Raw genomic sequence first — 19,813 nt, 5'->3', positions numbered from 1 at the left:
GAGATCCAAAGGTCCTCCATAGGGGAAGAGTGGGTGGGCAGCTGGCCCTTTCTTCGCTGTGAGAGGCTCTGGGGCTTGTGATGAAAGTGCTACCTGCCGAGGGGCCGCACAGACTCCCAGGTGTGCCAGGGGATCCCCGGCAGCCAGGTTCTGCAGGACACAGACTGGCTCCAGGCTGTCCCCTAGGGCCCGACTGGTTTCCTTGCTGGCCTGGCACTTGAGGCTCCTCCCTCAGCCCCCGTGGGTGCTGCCCCTCAGAGGGGCTGGACAGAGCCTGGCCCTGGCCGTGATGCCACCAGCACCTGGAAAACTTTAGGACCTGTCGTCTTTAGCCACCAAGGCTTTCGTGAGGCAACAGACTTCCCATTCCCTGTCTGGGAACTTCCAGGGCCCAGCTGTCCAGCACAAAGAGCCATATGCCCAAGCTGCAGCAGCACCAGGGCTACAGGGCACCCTGGGCACCCCTGTGGCCACCTGGGAAGCTGCAGGATGCCTGGCATTGCGCCAGCCCGACCTCCCTCCCCATAGCTGCTGCTCTGCAGCCAGGCCAGTGCTTCTCCCCCTGCACGGTTGGGGTTCACAGGGAGAGCTGTATCCCAGGAGGGCAAAGCGGGTCAGCAGGAGAGCAGGAGAGGCTGGGGGCAGAGAGATGGAGACGGGGCTGGGATGGGGACCACCGTGAGGTCTGAAAGCAGAATGGAAGCCCCTGCACCGTGTCACAGTGACCCTCATGGCACAGCTGGGGACTCGCTCGGTGGGTGACACGATGCCCAGCCTAGTGGACCCCACAGGACAGAGCAGGGCTGCGTGGACAGGGGAAGAAGGAGTGGCAGGGAGGGGCAGGAGTGCAGCCTGAGGTCACACGGGTGTGAGGTCAGCACAGGACAAGCTGGAGGAGGCAGCGAGGCCAGGGTGACAGAGGATGACACAGCACGCAGGCCACGCTGTGGCCCCAGCCAGGAGCCAGGTGCCTGTCCGTGCTTCTGGCTGCTCAGACCTCTGAGGAAGGGGCTCGGCCACCTTCTCTTCTCTCATGCAGCCAAGGGGCAGACAGATGACGCAGGCCCACAGTGAGGCCAGTCTCTTCAAAAGGCCTTACTACCTTTGAGACATCCTGGGGTTTGAACCCAGGACCTTTGCACTAAACTTACATCGCCAGCCCTTTTTAGTTTTTGAGATAAGTCACTAATCCACCCAGGACAGATTTAACCTTGTAATCCCCCTGACTCAGCCTTCCAGAGAGCTGGAATTACAGGTGTGTCCCATCCTCTACAAACACTTTAGCAGGTGGTGAAATGCCTCCAAAATGAAGCCACGAGGAAGCCAAACAGCCATCCGCCCCCTGAGGGATTCAGCGCCTCTTCTTTCCCCGTCCTCCCCTCCCGTGCTCCTGTAATGACCTCTGCTCAAAGACCAGGGCATGGAACTGCTGTGCTCAACACCTGTTCCAAGCCTGCTGGACGAACACTATGGACCCAGGAGGCTCCGCTGAGGTCAGAGATGACGGGGCATCCCGGAACTCGAGGCTCAGAGACATGGAGCCCAGAGCCAGGCAGCTGCAAGACCAGCGAGGATCGCGCCCAGACCATCCGGACTCCTGCTCTACAGCTCAGCTCCGAGGAGTCACCCGAGACTGCACAGAGCGAGCCCAGGGACAGCCTGGCTGGGACCCCAGGGTGGGTACAGACCGAATCCTAAGGGAAACCCTAGGGGACAGGGCTGACTGCACAGGCAGGGTGGGAGCTGGCTTCCCGGAACCCAACGCTCGTCACCAGGCTCCCCGCTCACACCCTGCCCGATGCCCGCACGGCCATGCATGCCCCGCACACTCACCGATGGTGTAGAACCTCTGCAGCCCACTCCTGCGTGGTGGCTGCTGCCGGGCGTTGGCCACGTTGTGCTGCTCCTCCTCGATCGTGGGGGTCTTGGGCGCCGTGGCCTTGCCAGTCTGGGGTGCTGCCTTCCCTGCCCCGGCCAAGGGCCCGAACCCCGGCGCCGTCATGTCCACCGACTGCGACTTCTTCTTCAGCCTGCACAGGGAGAGCACAGGGCCATGATCAGACCGCTCATCCCCTCGGCATCCTTCCGAGTTCGCTCCGGCCCTGAAACTGGACCAGGTCTGTTCAGAAACTCTACACCGCCCCCACCCCGTTCAACACAGATGCTTCAGACATTCTTTGGGAGCCAGGCTGGTGTCATCCACCTGCAGTCCCAGCACTTGGGAGGCTGAGGCAGGAGGACTGCCAAGACTTCAGGTTCAGCCTGGGCTACATAGGTAAGACTGTTTCAACGAAAAATAGTTTTTGGAAACCAGTTGGAAAAATGCTCTTCTGCCTAATCATTTAGGAAGGTCTCGTTAAAATAACAATCTAGTGATTCCAGCATCACCACATACCTTACAAATCAATAGGGGGAAATACTTCAAAATGCACAGAGCATTTGATATAAAATTCAGTAGAGAATAAACATATGGGGCAGAAAATGTACCCAGATGTATGGCAACAAAGCAAGCTAAATGTCCTGCCAGACAATGGTAACACACTAGAGTTTGTATTCAGGTCTGAAATGGGTATTTTCAGGAATATGGAAAGAGGTCAGTGAGACACAAATCAGGGAAGGGCAGAGAAGTGGTGGTTTCAGAGGCCCCGGCGCTTTCAGCTGCGGCCATGCAGCATCCTCGCACTCAGAGCCTCAGGACCCCACTGCAGCCACAGGTGGGGCTCCGAGCTGCTGTTCCAGTCCTGAGAGAGGACCTGAGATCTCACGAGGGAGGAGGGACAGAGTGGGGCCCCTAGGCCGTTTTCACACCCCGCAGGTGTCTGGGTATCCAGATCACCCATAAGTGACAGGAGTGAACATTAGACACAGTGCATGCGATGGCACCAAGCCGTGTGTGCCTGGGCCTCGGTGCTCACGTTAAGAGCCTCTGTGTATGCACCTGTGTGAGGCCTCGAGACTGAACCCAGGGCCTTTGCACTGAGCTACATCCCCACTCTGCTTTTACCTTTTATTTTGAGAAAGGGTTTTACTAAGTCACTAAACTGCCTGGACTGAACTTGAGCCTGGGATCCTCTTGCCTTAACCTCCCAAGTGCTGGAAGCCCAGGTGTACACCACACCCCAGCTTTTAGGTGGCACTGGTGACCGTTGAGGCTCCCCCAGAGGAACAGGAGGTGGCAGGCGGGAGGCATACCCTGCAGCAGGCAGCTGCCCAGGGCACCACGGCCCTTCCCCTCTCCCCACCCACCAGCCCTGTCTTCCTTCTCCTGTGCACCCTGCGGCCTCTGCTCCAGGATGCCCAGACCTGGCCTCGAGGCTCCTGCTCTCCACAACCAGGCTTTGCTCTGCCTTCTCAGAAAGCAGAACCGTGGCCGCCACTCTGCAAACAACCACTGTAGCTGACAGGGAACCCATTAACTGCCACCTCCCCATCCACATTTCCCTGAAAGGGGCGTCTCTGTTTTAAACAATGTGCTTAATTAAATGTGTCAAACAGTTGTAAACACAGGCTAATGGTATATGTAGGTGTACATGAGCTCAGACTCCCTTGGAGAACAAGTGAGACTTTGCACAGGGACAGAGGTGCTCTCTCCATAGGCATGGAAAGCACCTGCCTGATGTCCACAAAGGCTGTACTTTCCGGGGGGCTGCGGGAGGGAGCAGGGGGCTGAGTGGGGCCATCCTGGTGCAGGCACAGCCCTGCTTCTCTGGCTCCTCTCCATCCATTCTAATCTCTACCTACAACCCGGATAGCGATCCAAGGCTCAGCTTCAAGGGTGTGAGTTCCAGCCTCTGAACTCATGCCTGGCCCTGTGTGACCAGGGACAGGGTAGAGCACATGACCTGCTTGGGCTCCTTTGCTGCTGCCCAGCCCTGAGGATCCTGGTGCCTGTGGGGCTGAGCTGGACCCGGTGGTAAGAACAGGTGCCCGGAAGCCTCAGGTGTGGGCATCCCCGCCCTGTCCAGTCCACTCAGGGGGCAGCACCAGGACCGTGGACAGAGGCAGCACTCCCTGGTGACACGGTGAGTCTGATGCTTATGGAGTGTGTGGAACAGTCTCTGGTAGGTGACAGGTGTTGCCTTATATTTTACTTCAAACAGAAAGCAGCCTGAAAAGCTGCCGGCTCTCGGGGACACGGCCCCATGCACACTGTGGCCCTGAGCCATGCACTGACTGTACGGCCCCGAGCCCCATGCACACCGTGGGCCCCGAGCCATGCATCTTCAGTGCATCCAGTCTGTGGGCAGTGACGCTGGAGAAAGGAGCTGAAACCCCGCCAGGGCTTCTGACCCGCAGCCCTGCTCCAGAGTTAGAGACACAGGCGTGTCCCGCTCTTACACGCACGGGCCAGGTGGCTCTCGGCAGGATTTGCACAGCACAGGCCTCACCCTGCACTTGGGACAGCTGAGTTCCGCTGCTTGGTTCCGCTGCTTGGCCCAGGGGAGCCGAGCTCCTTGCTGTGAAGCGGGGAGGGTAAAACCCCACACCATCCACTGGGCTGGGGCAAACCCTCGCTGCGCCCATTTGTTCAATCTGCTCCGTAAGTGTGCGTGGACGCATGCATGGGCACCTGTCCCCAAAGCCACAAACTCGGGGTCCAGTCAGCGAATCCACAGCACAGAGCGCACTTGGGCTGCGCCCCCCGCCATGTGCAGCTGCCCTGCTTCCAAGACGGCACCTCAAGGGCAGCTAAGCTGCTGAGAGCGCAGGTTTGCAAGTGGGGGTCGGAGCGCTGTGGAGGTCTCAAGTCACTCAGGAAGCGCACTGGAAACAAGTGCCTAAAAATTCCACCCTGCAGAACCGAGGGCTTTGTCACCCTCCTCTCCTGCACCCAGTCAAAGTCAGCAGCTTGAAGCAAGCCGATTTGGAAGCTCTGCCACAGAGAAATTATGACGGGCACCTGTGCACTGAAAGAAGCTACTCCCACGGGCAGAGAGCCTGGCAGTGCCATCCCACTCAGCGATGACCCGGCCACAGGGTCCTTCTGGTCCCTAGATAGCAGGGCTGAGACGGAAACTCAAGAAACGCACCAAGTTCATCCCAGTGATATTTTGTTTTTATTTTGGTACCAGGAATCGAACCTCTCACTTGCCAGGCAGGTGCTTACGCCGCTGAGCTAAATCGCTGGCCCCCAGTGATATTTCGTGAACTTCCCCTTCCGTGCACTTTCGGCCCTGTCATCGTACTGGGTGCACCCCCTCTGAGATGACATAAATACTCAGTTTACTCCAGCTTCTGCCTCAGAACTTCAAAGTCTTTCAACTGGAAAAGCTAGGAAGTGGAAGCACATAGTGTCAATCTAAGGAGCAGGGCTTCAGTCTACTCTTACAAATGTTAGATCGTCTTCCGCAACAGCCCTCGGAGCTGAATTTAATTTCATTACCTCTGATGAGCTGATTTTGAGCAGACTACAGGCACATGGACCGCGCGACCCTGTTTATTCATTTCAGAACGATGGAAGCAGAGTACGGCAGACTCAGGACTGCGGGCCGTCTTCCTGCTTATGGCTCCCGAATGGCACCGCCACCTGCATGGTGCCGGCTGCCGGAGGCTGGAGGTCACGATGATTCCCTCCTGGCGTGTCCTTCACACAGACCTTAGGCCTCCACCGCTCTGTCTGCTGCCTCCTCCCTGGGGCACCACCTGACTGGCCCAGTGCTGAAGGCTCCTTGGTCTCTGCTCAGACTTTGTCTCCCACTTCCTGTCAGCTCACCACAGCTACAGCAAGCATCGCAAGCTACAGAAGAGTGGCCCTGGTCCCATGGTGACCCCGCCCTGCTCCCTGCTGCCCGGGCTGTGCCTGGCGCCCACCCCGTCTTCACGAGGAGATGCCCAGGGCGTGGTGTCCTGGAGAGCTTGCCTGTCTTCTTCCATCCTTCCTCTGTCACAACGCCCCAAATCTTTCTCAGGAAATCACCGTCAGGGTTTTGCACATAGAAGGCACACTGCTTGTGGCAGTTCTGTGACACACTGTGCTGTCTCCTTGTTTATGTTTTGATACTGTTGGGGAAATTCTGACTTTGAACATGATGGCTGGATTCCAGGTTGAAGAGCTGGGAGAGAAGAGCTTTAGGGTGAGTCCACTTCCTGGAGCAGAGCTAGCAGAGCTCCCTTCCCCAACTTCGGTCTCGCGTCTCTCAGGGCTAAGTCACATCTGAAGACAAACAAAGAGGCAGCAAGATGCCAGGATCACACACAGACAGAGCTGGAGGCAGGAGGGATGCACATGTCCGTGTACATTAACCACCGATGGCAGAACGCCCGGCCAACTTCCCCACGTAACCCTCAGGATATTCAGTCAGTGACCAAAAATAAGAAATAAAATCTGATGGTGGCAGAAACAGCAATATTAAATAGCAACTTTAACAGGGCTTTAAAAGGGTCGGGAGCCGCTGCAGTGTAACTCCTGTCCAGGGCAGTGACGAACTGGCTCCCTGAGCTCTTGATGTGCATGGGAAATGGAGAGCCAGCCCTGAACACAGGAGGCCATGGGTGTCTCTCCATGTCACACCTGCAGGCCACACGGTGACCACTAGCCGCACAGGGCTGAATTCACCTGAGGGACACAGGGACAGCCCTGGGCAGGGCCACTGGGTAGGACTCTGAGTCAGTGGCGGCTGGCCAGTCGGCTCTGCTCCATGGGCTCTAGGCTGCAGGAGGAGCCCGGTGACCCTCTGGGCGTGGGAGCCGAGTGGATGTTAAGCTGCCCTCCAAGGCCTCTTCCCCTTACTGTGCCAGTGGTCACTGTCTCGGCCACCATCTGTGTGTCACCTGCCGCCCTGAGTCCCCTCTGTGCCCAGCCTGCATGGTCTCTGGGGTCACTGTGAGGCCCCACTCTGCCCTGGGCCAGTGCCTCCAATTCTGCTCTTGCTGGGCCTGCTCCGGCTCCCAGCCTGCAGTCTCCTCCCCATGCAGCTCCAGAGGGTCCCTCAAGGCACAGGACCAGTCTGCAGGCAGAGCTGGCTGCTGCGTGGCCGCCTCACACCCTCAGGAGCGAGTGCTCTGTGCCCCTTGGTGCTGACCTGTGCCAGGCCGCAGCCCAGACAGATGTCCCCGCCTCTCAGGGCTCTGCAGATTTCATTTGCTTTAGGTCAGTATTTTGTAGCACATGTCCGCAGCATGTAAGGATTCCTCCATAGTGGGGAATGGGTGCACAGACGTAACACCCCCTATTCTTTGTGCCACCCCCATCTCTGCATCCCCTCCCCAGCTGCGAAAGGTCTGTCCTGTCTCCTATTGTCCAGATGTCCATTTTATTTTTAAAATTCACCTAACATCGTGAGCTTGAGTTTCACCCTCATCCCTGGCTCCTGCTGCAGAGCCCGTTGACCTGAGATGAGGCCAAGCACCACTGGGGTGTGGGCAGGATGGCCCCAATACTAACTGCCCCGGAGAATCCTGTGCCCAGGTCTGAGGCAGCTCTGGAGGGCAGGCACTCGGCCTCTGACCTCAGCATTCAGGTCTTCAGTGGCAGCTTCGGCCGCAGTCTGAACCGCAGCGGCAGGCGGGCGGCCTCTGCTCACTGAAGCAGGGAAGTGTGATCCGTCTCAGCTCAGAGGCCGAGCTCACCTCCTCACCCTCTTGGGAACCAGCATGGTTTCTGGCTAAGAAAAGGAAACAGCCTGGATTCCAGGGCCACACACTGGTAAAGTCTTCTGCTTGGTGATGTTGTGGTTTCGTGGTTTCGTTTCCTTTCTCCTTGTCATTGGACCGTAGAGTCCAGTGCCCTTTGCTCAGGGCTGCGGCTGTTGAGGTAGAAGGAAGGGACTGTGCAGGGAGATGGGCTTATAAAGTGTAAGTACAGAAGAGTCAGGTTTTGGGGGACCCTGGCAGGGAGCTTTCCTCCCAGGAAATTCTAGCACTCTCACAGACTGGTCCCTGGTTACCTGCTGCCCACGTGTAAGAGGTCAGACTCAGAGCCGTCAGTACCCACTCACTGAGGATCATCAGAACCAGGGGAGAAAAGTGAACCAGGTTAGATGAGACTGAAGGAAAGATCAGCAGAAGTGGCTGGAAGAGATCAGGGCTGCTTCTCAGGCGCTGCAGGAAGGACGGACACAGAAGCACTCGGCTGGTTTGGGCAGGTGGTCCAGGCCAGCTTGGGCTCTGCCTCAAGAAACAGAAAGAAAACAAAAAACCGAAAAACAAGAACGGAGAACATAGGTTCTTCCTGTTACCACCATGTTCCAAAACAAAACAGCAAGATGAGTCTAGAGGAAAGAGTGGACATCCTGCCATCCGGAGGGTCCGCAGAGGAGGGCCCTTCCCGCCATACTGTCCACCGCCCCTTCCAAGGTGTGGATCCATCCTCCACCCAGAGAGAACAAACGCGCTTTTCAAACAACCTGAGCTCATGGGGCCCTTGGAGGGGACGCAGCCCCAGCCACTCACCAGGCCTCGGGCCAGCGGCCCTGTCCACCAGCCACTCAGGCCCTCACTCCCTCCTCGCCTTGCTTTCTGGTCCGCTGGTCCTAGAGATGGACCCAGCCTCAAACTTCCTGCTCCTGTCACCCAGGCCTCAGCACACAGCATCCAGTGCACCACCCAGCTAGCTCACTGCGTTATCTGTGCTTCCTCTGGACTACCCACCTGGGTGCACTTCCTCGTGAATTCTCTGCGAACCCGGGTCCCTCACGAATGAGTGGGAGTGTGAAGCCAGCCTGCCTGGCTCAGGAAGGCAGCTCAGTGCGTGGGACAGGGGCTCCGGTGCTGCAGGGGTCCCATCACACACTCAGAGACTGCGCTCTGTGCTAGCTGAGGAGACGCTGCACCCTGGCTGCCCTGGAAATGCCAGCACCCTGCAGAGAATTTTAGACCTACTGGGAACAGAAGGGCATCGTCCTCACACCGCCTACCCTTGCAGGTCCAGTCTCTGCTGCCTTTCTCCCTGCTGATTACACTTATTTGATCTCCTTGCGAAGTCCACAGTGGCTCACTTCCCTGTTCTATGTGCGATGAGGATGGTACCAGGTCCACAGAGACCCACAGCCAGCAAGGGACAGGACGGTCACCAGAGTCCAGGGCCATGGCTTTGTGGCAGTAAACAAAGGGTTTAGCGCTCCCTCTCCAAGGGCATAGCAAGGAAAGTCCTGCTTGATTATTCAGACGAGGATTTGCAAGTAAAAGGCAGGGTGACACAGTGACAGGCAGGTCAGCATCTCCAGGAAAGCACACCCTCCTTCCAGGAGGCACTGACAGAACCCCGAGGGCCCTGCTGGGGTCAGAGCCTGGGGTGGCTCCATGCAGGACTCACAACAGCTACGCAGTTACAATCCGCGCTTCCTTCTCCTCCAGCATGAAACATAGAACAATGTTCTTCCAGTGTTTAAAAAATTCAAGGAGGGAGGACAACTGTGGATCTTGTTCTGTATTCTTGCCCCACACTCATGGGAAGGGCAGGGGTGACATCGGAGGCTGCGGACGGGTGCTGTTTGTTTTTCTGACGCAGTAGAAGCAAAGGATCGTGTAAGTTTTGGGGAGAAATTCCTAGATATACAAAGAAGAATCTATTTGTCATTTTATATGGAAAACGGAGAATAAGAGAGCGAATATGCTACACAAATGTTTGGGCCACAGGAAGGAAAAATATAACAAGTGTATCACAGAAAACACGGGCGCCTTTCTCCTGATGTAGGGTGACCCTCGCCGAGTGGCCTCCAACAAAACTGACATTTTTCACGACTGCACTTCTCATCTCAGCGCAAAAGTGGGATCAAGAATTTACCCTATGAGTCACCTCCTGGGAGCAGTCACAGAGCTCCCGGGGACCAGGGATTCTGTACCTCTGGTCTCGCTGGCTCCTTATTCTACGAGGGGATGCAGAGAAACTAGGCGTGCAACACCGACAGTGGAAAAAACCCAATGCAAAGTTTCCTAAGCTACAGACTGCAGTGACATCACACACACGCACACACACTGCCTGTGTTGTGAGCAGCATGCAAAGAGCCAGGCAAATAGGACTTCAAACATCAGTCAGACTGCAAAGTCACGTGCACTGATAAAATGTTTAGTGCAAGATATGCAGCAGTGGGCCAGGGTTCTACTATTTCTGCAGATACACTATTTCCCTCTATACATTTTATTATATCGGAATCACTGCCTTGCTCTATTATATGATAGAATGCACTGGACTTATGCTTCGTGGTTCTTCCTATGGGTGGGCCTGCTATCTAGACAGTAAACCTCAAAACACATTTCAGACAAATAAAAATACTTTGTCTGAATAAGTGTTGATATGAGATGCTCCTAAAGTTACATTGCTTTCTTAAAAGTTTATTTTACTGCAATATTGTAAGATGGAATTCAAGCACTCTCCAGCCCAGTTTGGAGGCTTGAGGTTTAAGCTTCTTGCCTGGGATTTTAACGAGAAGCCCAGAGTCAAACATGGGAAATTAAAGACGAGGAAGGCCCTGAATTCAGCTCAAAGTGCAGGAACCAGCGGTGTATGTGATTTTCCCTGGCGACACACACGTAACAGAACAGGGAGAGGACAGGGCTGCAAAGTGGGCAGAAATTAGAACGTGTCTGCTGTGCGGTGAGAAGATGCCGTATTGCCGGCCAGTGCATATGGGTCATCTCTTGGCACACATGGAAGGCACACACACACACACTCACACACACACACACACACACCTTCTACAGGACACTCCCTTCTCCCAAGAAGAGAGGCTTAATCCCTTCCCAGCACATCACAGAGCACCTGACAGGAACACTGGGCTCACAGACTACAAACAGGGGCTTTAATTTGTGGGCTTCAACCCCTACCAAATACACATTTCTGGGGTCACAGTGGCAAGACACAAGGCTCACGAGAGTGCAGCCCTCGGCAGAGAGTGAGGCATTTTAACCATGGTTTTGCTTGGAGTACCTTCTCATAATAATACGGGTAGTATGTTTCCTTGTTTTGAGATGAAAGTAAGTAAGACAAGAGAGACTGTTAATAGGAAAACACCAGCTCTAACAGAGGAATTACCTGTCACAGGGAAACCATTAAGTACCAATGACTCCTGCCGCCCAATTAGCCACGTCCAGATGTGAGTTTAGAGAAATTACAGGTGCTGGGTTTCCCAGTCGATACATCAGTGCATCAGCTCACAGGAGCCGGAGGCGCCGCTTAGGCTGTGGAGCTGCTGATTCTCTCTCTGCGCACGCTTAGCCGTGAGCGCTGAACGGCACAGTTGGAACAGACACAGAATGGGCTCTGTATCAGGAGGAGACGCCTCGTCTCTCACAGAGCACGCCACGCAGGAAAGCAACTCTAGGACCAGTGGGACTGTGCCTGGGTCACAGCACCCGACTCCACCCTGTGACAGCAGAGATTCTGTATCACATTGTCCTTAGGTCTCTGCTCGTCACCATGCCAAAGTTAACATTTAAATATGATGCCTGGCCTTGTTATCATTTCAATTAAAAAATAAACACACAGATCATTACATGCCACTTGTAAACAGCATAAATAATATAACCAGGTTTAAGTTTCTCATTGTTTGCTACAAAAACAAAACGAAAACAACTACAACAGAGCTAAAGTCCAAATGCTGCACAGATCTGATGCTTCAAGGCCTCAGCTCCTCCTGCAGGGTGTCCAAGAGCCAGCTGCAAGGTGGACAGTGTCCTCGTCCACAGGTCACAGCCTTTGCTTTCCGTGCCCTTGGCCGATACAACCACAAAATGGGGCAAACAACCCTCCCCTTGGATTGCTGTGTTCCAAGATCTCGGCTTAGGCTTCGCAGGCCCGTGATTCAGGGGGCACCTCAGTGAGGAGCTGGGCTGGCTGGGCTGGGCGCTGGCCAGATCCCGCGGAGACCACACTGCCAGCTGTGGTGCTGCACACTGTGTCTCCTTCATCCCAGCATCTCTTTCCTTCCGTCCCTTTCCCACAAGTGCCTGGAGACACCAGTGTAGGATGCAAAAAATGAGACAGGGCTTTGGTATCGAAGCAGCAGCCCCAGGGCATGCAGGCACGGGCACAGAGCCCCCAGGAGCACGCAGTGCTTCCAAGAGACCAAGGCAGCGTGGCTGCCTCTGGCTGTGGATGTGGCACTGCCACAAGGGGACGCCAGAGGATCCAGGACCAGCCCTGCAGGGGAGGACGGGCCATGCAGGAGGGACACAGGGCAGTCCTGTGGGAGGCAACCGGGTGGGCTCCACACTATGACCCAGGGATTTCAGCTCCTAGATCACTGCCTGCTGCAGCTGGGAGGATTCGGGCTCATGCTGCTCAGTGTGGCTCAGGTTCCAGGACACGGGGCCCCTCACGTCATGGTGCCCGCTGGCAGGGGGACCATGCTGCACACAGCAGAAAAGGTTCTCTAAATATCAGCTCCCTGCCAGGCTCCTGTGGCTACGCCTCCTCTGTGGAAACCCAGCCGCTCTGCTTCAGGGTCTGGCTGGGGCAACCTGTCCGTGCGTGCGGGGCACTGATCTGCACATGCCTGTGAACCATTGCAACTATCGCCCCAGGTGTCACGCTCGGCTTCAGTCACGCGCAGGGTGAGTGTGATCAGGGAGACTCAGCTCCAGGTCACTGGTGCCAGAGCCCAGGCAGCCCCAGGTCCGCCTCCTCCCTGGCACTGCCAGCAGAGCAGAGGGGCTCCTTGCCCCGCAGCCTCACCAGCATTCCTCACCACTTGGTTTCTTTAAATCTTCAGTACATTTGAATTGCTCTTTTTAAATGGCGTCAGTGGGAGTCTAATTTCTTTTTTGTCCAAGTGTTACCCATTTTTACCAGCTCTCTCTTTTCAACAGATTATCATTTATTCCCCTGCATATTCGTGACATCTTTATGGCAAATGACCACACACGTGCGGATTTCCTGCGGGTCTGGTCTAGCGTTGTGGTCTTCGGCAGCAGGTAGTTCTGGGACAGCTCTTTTTTCCTGGGGCTCAGGACTGCTTTGCCCATTCAGTCTTTTGTGAATCCAAATTCTTTGGGTAGTAGGAGTATTTTAAAAAGTAACTGCTTCCATCTGTGGACATGGGATTTTTTCATCTATTTTTATCTTGTTCAATTTCTTTCATCAATGTTTTAGTTTCCAGCATACAAGTTTCCTAGTTCCTGGGGTACTCTGTTCCTAAGTATTTTACTTGTTATAGCTGTTGTAAGTGGAATTTTCTAGTACCTTTTCAGATAGCTTGTGAGAATATACAAATGCTGCTGATTTTTGGAGGCTGATTGATTTTGTACCCTGCGATGCTACTGAACTCATCAGTTGGTTTGAAAACATCTTTTGGCTATTAGGGTATCTGGATGCTTAGTATGTCATCTGCAAAGAAAGACAACTGGTCTGTCTACTGGTCAGAGGCCCTCTATTACACTCGTGCCTAATTTCTCTGGGTAGGACTTCCAGGACAAGGTTGAACAGCAGTGCAGTGGAAAAACAGTTATGCTTGTATTCATCCAGGTCTCGGGAAAAACCTTCAACTTTTCATCTCTAAGTATGAAGTGGTAGGCTTAACTGGGGATTTATCATAGGAGGCCTTTATTTCTGTTGAAGATTATTCCCTCTCACTGAGTAATTTGCTAAGAGTTTTTAATCATGAAAGGAAGTAGCATTTGGTTAAATACCTTTTTTGGATTCTATTTAGATCACATGGACTTTGTTTTTCATTCCATTCATAAGGCATGTCACATTTAAGGATTTGCATATTTTGAAGATCTTGGGACTTTAGGGACAAATTCCATCTGATCATGATGAATATACTTTCAATATACTTTTTAAAATTTGTTTTTTGAGACAGGCTCTTGCTAGGCAATTCAGGCTGGTCTTGAATTCACTATGTAACTCAGGTTGGTCTCAAACTCATGGCAATTCTCCTGCCTCAGCCTCCTGAGTGCTGGGAAGACAAGTATGCACCGCCATGCCTGGTTCAGTTTGCTTCAGACTTTGGTTTACTCACACGTTGTTGAGGATGTCTGTATATATGCATCAGAGGTACCGGCCCATAATTTTCTTACAGTGTCCTTGGCATCAGTGCAAAGCTTGCCCATCTGCTTTTTAAATAAATTTATTTTTGGTATAGTTCTAAATTCACATCAAAATAAAGCAGAAGTCAAGATAGTTCTCTTCTACCCTGTAACCCACAAATGTGGAGCCTCTCCAAATATTTACACACCCACTAGAGTGGTGCATTGGTTACAGGCGAGGAACTTATACTGACATAATCACCCGAAGTCTAGAAGCATAGGAGTCAGCTTGGTGTTATTCATTCAATGAATGAGGAAAACCTACAACATCCTGCATCCCTGGTCACAGTACCTCAAGACATAAGTTAAAATACAGCACCCTAAAATACAGGGATCTGACTATGGTAAACACAGTGTACTTGGCCTAAAACAACTCCAATACTCCTCTCTCTCCCTCAAATCCTGAAAGCCACTGACAGTTTAATGCCTCCACAGTTTCACCTTTTCCACAATGACATATAGTGGGAATCATACTGCATAAGGACTTCTTCATATTAGCTAATTTTACTTAGTAATATGCAATTAGATTTCCTCCGTATCTTTTCAAGTGTAGGAGCCCATTTCCTTTCAGTGCTGAGTAATATTCTGTTGTCTGACTGTACCACAGTTTATTTAACCACTTGTCTGCTGAAAAACATCTTCATTATTTCCCAGGTGCAGCTTTCTGTGTGGACCTAAATGTTTGGTAACTACCAGCCAATGCCATTGCTGGATCGTTTGGGTATGTGTAGTTTTTTATGAAACACCCTGAAGTGTTTTCCAAGTGGCCGCACCACTTTGCATTCCCACAGCACTGCAGGGAGTTCTAGTTGCTCCACATCCTGGTCAGGCATTTCCGGTGTCAGTGTTCTGGGTTTTGGCCAATCAAACGGAGACGTAGGGTTCTCTCCATTATTCTAGTCTGCATGGTCATAATGCAAAGTAGACTTTACATGCTTTTTTATCTGTGTATACGCTTCAACGCAGTGTCTTTAAGTCTCTGACCCATGTTTTAATTGTGTTGTTTTCTCACTGCTGAGTTTTAAAAGTGCTGTGTATGTTCAGCTTCATTATGGGATCAACATTTTCCCAAATCTGCAGCTCATCTTTTCATAATCTTGACAGTTTCTCTCACCCAGCAAAACTGTCCCATTCTCTCTCTTATGGATCATATCCTTAATGTATCTGAAGAGCCATTACCATACCAAGGCCATGTAGATTTCATAACCATGCATTTTTAACAGATGGATTAGATACTAATAATCTAATCAAATTCCCTTGTTCTGAATCCTGGAAAAAAATCAAATATAAATTCAATCATTTTAATTGAGACAGGATACAGCCGTTCCAGGTTGAATGAAAAGGTTTCTGGTAGGAATGTTGGCAGGAGGTTAGTTAGCTTTTCAGATAGATTGCCCATGTTAGCATGTAACGACATCACCATGTTCCAGAATCTGGTCTTCAGATCTGGGAGCCTGTAAACGCAGTTAGAGGTGCATGGAAGAAAATTTGCAAGTAACAAGATTTCCAAGAGACATGCACATTGTAATCAAAATATCAAGTCATTAAGTTATACTAAATGCTTTCAAGTGGACCAGATAGTCCCTGGTCTATGTACAAACTAATAATTCAGATCAACTGCCATGCTGGAAGCCTCGTGGTGAAGATCTGAGTGATGACCTTAGTGACACTCTGGTGCCCTACTGGGCACACTCTGCAATGGACTCGAGCTCGGGTGGTAATGCTCATGCCATCCTGTCTGGGCTTGGCCGAAGGCAGCCTGTCAGGCGTCCTCTCACTGATCTGCCTTTATTTTTCTTTCCATTACTATCAGCTCTGGATTAACCTGCACTTTCATTCCCTGTGTACCAGTGTCTCACCGTGTGAATCAGTCTCAGCTGACTGCTCTGATACATGGTATTTGCTTCACAATTTTCTCCTTGGAAAGCAATCTCATTTCTTTATTTCCTCCACCATAGTGGTGAGAGCCAGCTTTTCCCACTTTGTCTTCTTGCAGGAGTCAGTGACCAAGTGACAGTTTTAAGAACACTTTCCCATTCTCAGTTCCATTAGCTGCAGAGGTTATTTGACTTCATGTTAGTTTATGGCCCAGAGAACAAAGTATTAAGGAAAGAATGTCTGCCAAAGTGCACACTGTGAAGCCACTCCTCTCAGTAGGCCTTGAAGCCCCAGTGAAGTAAAATCAACACAGCGAACAAACAGATCCCACAAGTTACAGGAGACAGAGGTCTCAGTACTACCTCAGCTGCTAAGTCCATGTGTATCTGACACCCATCAAACCACACTGCTGACCGCCCAGGCAAGGGGTTCATCCAGTGCCAAAGACAGTAACCCTGATCCCCTGCCTAGGTCATCTTGGAGTATGCCAAACGCTGGGGAGCAACCTTCAAAATAGGTGTATCCATCCATCCCGCTTCCTAATGAAGAGATGGTGATTCGGGGAGCCCACGCCACTCCCCAACCTCGCTCTGCTCCCACAGGCTGCAGCTTTGCCCATTCCTGACTCCTGCTTGGCCTGATACTCCACTCAGCCTCCTACCCACTCAGTGCTAAAGCTCACAGGACTGGCACCTGCGGGAGGGGTTCTAATCCACTCTCTCTGTGCTCTTGTGCCCAGGGAATCTGAGGGTCCCAGCTCACAACACAGCCACTCAGCCCCTGCATGAACACCTCCCCCACAAGGTGCAGTGGCATTGAGAGGTCACAGGAGCACCTGAGGTCACTCGCTCTCGACTTTGTGCACTTTTGCATCTTTCCTCATTGCATCTCTGTGGTTTTCTTCTGTCTCTCCTCTTTCCCCAATTTTCTGGGTAGCAGCACTACCTCAAATATCTCCTCTTACATATCCTGCTTATAGAAGCCTGACAGCATCACAAGTATATAGGAAACTAGAATGAACCCTAACCTGACCTACCCCTAATTCACTGCTATGCCTCTTCAGAGGAGAAAGATGCCCAAGGATAAAATAAGGGCCAAAGCATGAAGAAGTGTAACTCGGAGACACAGACGCAGACCTAACAGCAGTCAGACCATTAAGTGAGTCCATTAAGACATTTTTCCAAAATAAGCAAGCTAGAATGTCAACGTGATAGGTGGCGAAAAGAAGAGGATGATTTACATGTTCTTCCCAGCAGAGGTCATTTTAAGAATTTGCTCTCTTGGTTCTCTAGCCCCAAACACTTCACGGGTTTTAGTTTCCAGCTCTTTTCCCAAAGAAAGCAGACAGTCGGATGCTGCTAAATGGAGCTATGAGACTTGTTCACTGGATGAGCCCTCAGTGTACACTGAGGAAGCTTTGTTTGCACTTAAAGAAACATCAGTGCTCGAAACGCTCTGCGTATGGTTATGTCCTCGCTCTATATATGTAGGAAGCACTGTCGAAGGTCTTTAATACACATTTCTAAGGTTCTCGTTCACTCTAGCAGGCGGAATCGAGGTAAAGCAAACCACGTAACACTGCCACAGTGCACACCCGAGACTCCGCGCTGTCTCTTCCTCACGTCTTACACATCACGGTGCCCCAGCTGGGTCACTCCGTGTATTTTACTAAGCCACTCTGGCTGTCTTTTGGTGAGCAATATATCAATATGTTTTCAAACAAACAGGAGCCTAGAGTGATCCACCTCCTCCTTCTTACATAGTTCTAGCCACGGCCTGGCTGTCATCTGCACTTCATTGTTTAATGGTCGGCCCTAATGTGCCAGGGATGATTCTGAAAGATTGAAAGATTCCAATTTATTTTACTCAGCGACTTGAATCAAGGAAGCTTTTAAACAGTAACTGTCACCTGAATTTCTCTGAGAACTACTCAGTCATTCTTACCCTTGGAGTGACATGACACTTCATTAGTCTAGAAAGTTTTTCATGCACATTACTTACTTTGATATAAATAACCCTGTGGGATGGACAGTCAGTTATTTTTATTTCTGTGAGCAATCAAGGCTCTGAAAGCTTAGGTGATGGCATAATTTGCACTGCTAGGAATGGGCACAAAAGGTGCATAAAGTCATATACGTCCTCCAAGGTTGTACACTGTGTGTGTCTGCTTTCAGCCACTGAAACACCTGGGGTTGTAACGGTAGAAAGCAAAGATCTGTAGCGATCTGTGGCCCCTGAGGCTGAGTCATGGACACTTGTCCCTGTGGCCTGCAGGCCTGGGGCGAGGTGACGTATCTTGGGGCACTAGGTGGTGGAACAAAGTCGCTCAGTTCCTGAGGGCCCAGGAAGCAGAGGGGGAGAGAGGAAAGGCAAGGTCATCACTCCCTCTGAGGGTGCTCCTCAGGGCACAGCTTCCCCGGAGAAGACCCAGCTCTCCCACCTTCCAGGCTGCACCACCTCCCTCTCTGCAGTGCCCCACACCAGCCATGTGACAGATGCCCAGGCCCGTGGACACCTGCTGAAACCACAGCGCTGCTCAGTGTCGCATGTGCTGGGGGTTTATTCTGCACACTGCATGTGCCTTCTGAACACGGGGTACCCTACTCACCGGCAGTGCGGGACACTCAGGAATGAGCCGAAGCTGGCGTCCACACGGTCCGTGGCTGATTCCTCCTGTGACCATCATCACTCTGTGGCCCCTCAGCCACAATGCATCATTAGCACAAAATAGCATTTTAAGAAAAAAAAAAGCATTATCATACAGTTAGTGGTTAAGATGTTTTTGTGAGGCCAATTAAAGTAAAAGCAACTAGGCCTTTACGGGGGGGCGGGGGGCGAGAAAGAATTCAGAAACACAACGCCGCCAGTGTAATAGGGGTGAGTGTTGGACGCACAATTGCAGCAGTGTAGCAATGCAGAGAGGGTGGTGGTCGGAACGGGGCGCTTCGGTGCCCAATGTCAGCAGCGCTAAGCTTTCAGGATGTCCTTCCCTGTGCCATCTTTCCAGCCATCACCATGGCTTGTCACAGGGAGCATTGAGATTTATGAAAAAGAAAATCAGTTGTTCGGAAACAATGAGAGGAAATGGAGCATTCCGGAAACCCGAGGTCCTTACAGATGCAGGGGTGAAAGGGGGCTGGATACTAGCGATTCACCAGCTCTCACGGCCCCACCCCGCAGCTCCACCTGCACAAGTAGCCAGCGTCACAGCTGAAAACATCACACCATAAAACCCCTGCTGTCCCCGCTCAAGTTCAGTCTTTGACAGTTTACGAAGTCTAACCTATTGGTGAGGGAGGTCTATGGTCCACATCTTCATATTCCAGCACAGGCAGGTGTGCTGACTAATTCACGGTGACTCAATGGTGTGAGCCCATCCTGAGTTTATGCCAATGGCCAGTGGGTGCTGTGTTAAGTAACTGGCCCTCTCCAAGGAGCCTGCTCCCTGAAGACTGGGAGAGCCCATCCCCTGACCAGGGCTTGGCGCTGAGGGCAATGATTGGGTCACAGTGTAGCGGTGCACTGCGGCCTTTGCCTTCCAGGAGGATGTCACGCAGTGCTCAACAGTGAGCTCCGGAAATGGGGCTTTCTTCTGAGCACCAAACACATGGTGCAGAGAAAGCTGAGGTGACTCTGCAGAGGCTCATGAAGAAGTAGGTAGGCTGACATGATTACACGGAGGTCAGTGGGTACAGAATGAAAGGTGCTGGCTTCTGGTTCCACCAGGCATAGAAAGAGACCCCACGCATGATCATCACCAGCAGAAAGCCGAGGCCAGTTTCCAAAAGTGATTTAAGCTGTGCCATCCTAAAGAAATGGACAGATCCCAACAGTATTATTCAGGGTGTGGTTGAAATGTTCAGATCAAAAAAGCTGGTCACTGATCCTGCATTCTTAAAATGAGTGCAATATAGGATGGACTGTGAAGCTGATCAATCTATTGAAAAGTCATGATTTTTCCCCTCTTCTG

General features: G+C 52.1%; 1 protein-coding gene across 3 annotated transcripts in view; it reads right to left on the bottom strand.

Annotated features, from left to right (window-relative positions):
- Oxr1 (oxidation resistance 1) overlaps positions 1–19,813 on the bottom strand; it is a 300,752-nt gene that overhangs the window by 163,199 nt on the left and 117,740 nt on the right. For all 3 annotated transcript variants that reach the window (XM_005008217.4, XM_023561659.2, XM_063257772.1), the window contains one exon: positions 1,834–2,030. In XM_005008217.4, coding sequence (XP_005008274.2) covers positions 1,834–2,030 — 197 coding nt within the window. Of the gene's footprint in view, positions 1–1,833; positions 2,031–19,813 lie in introns of those variants that run through there.

This window comes from Cavia porcellus, unplaced genomic scaffold (genome assembly GCF_034190915.1).
Source record: "Cavia porcellus strain 051 isolate PalLab524CR breed Dunkin Hartley unplaced genomic scaffold, mCavPor4.1 scaffold_10, whole genome shotgun sequence".
Taxonomy (NCBI): Eukaryota; Metazoa; Chordata; class Mammalia; order Rodentia; family Caviidae; genus Cavia; species Cavia porcellus.
Note: the sequence above shows the minus strand (reverse complement) of the source record. Positions and strands in the feature narration are given on the sequence as shown.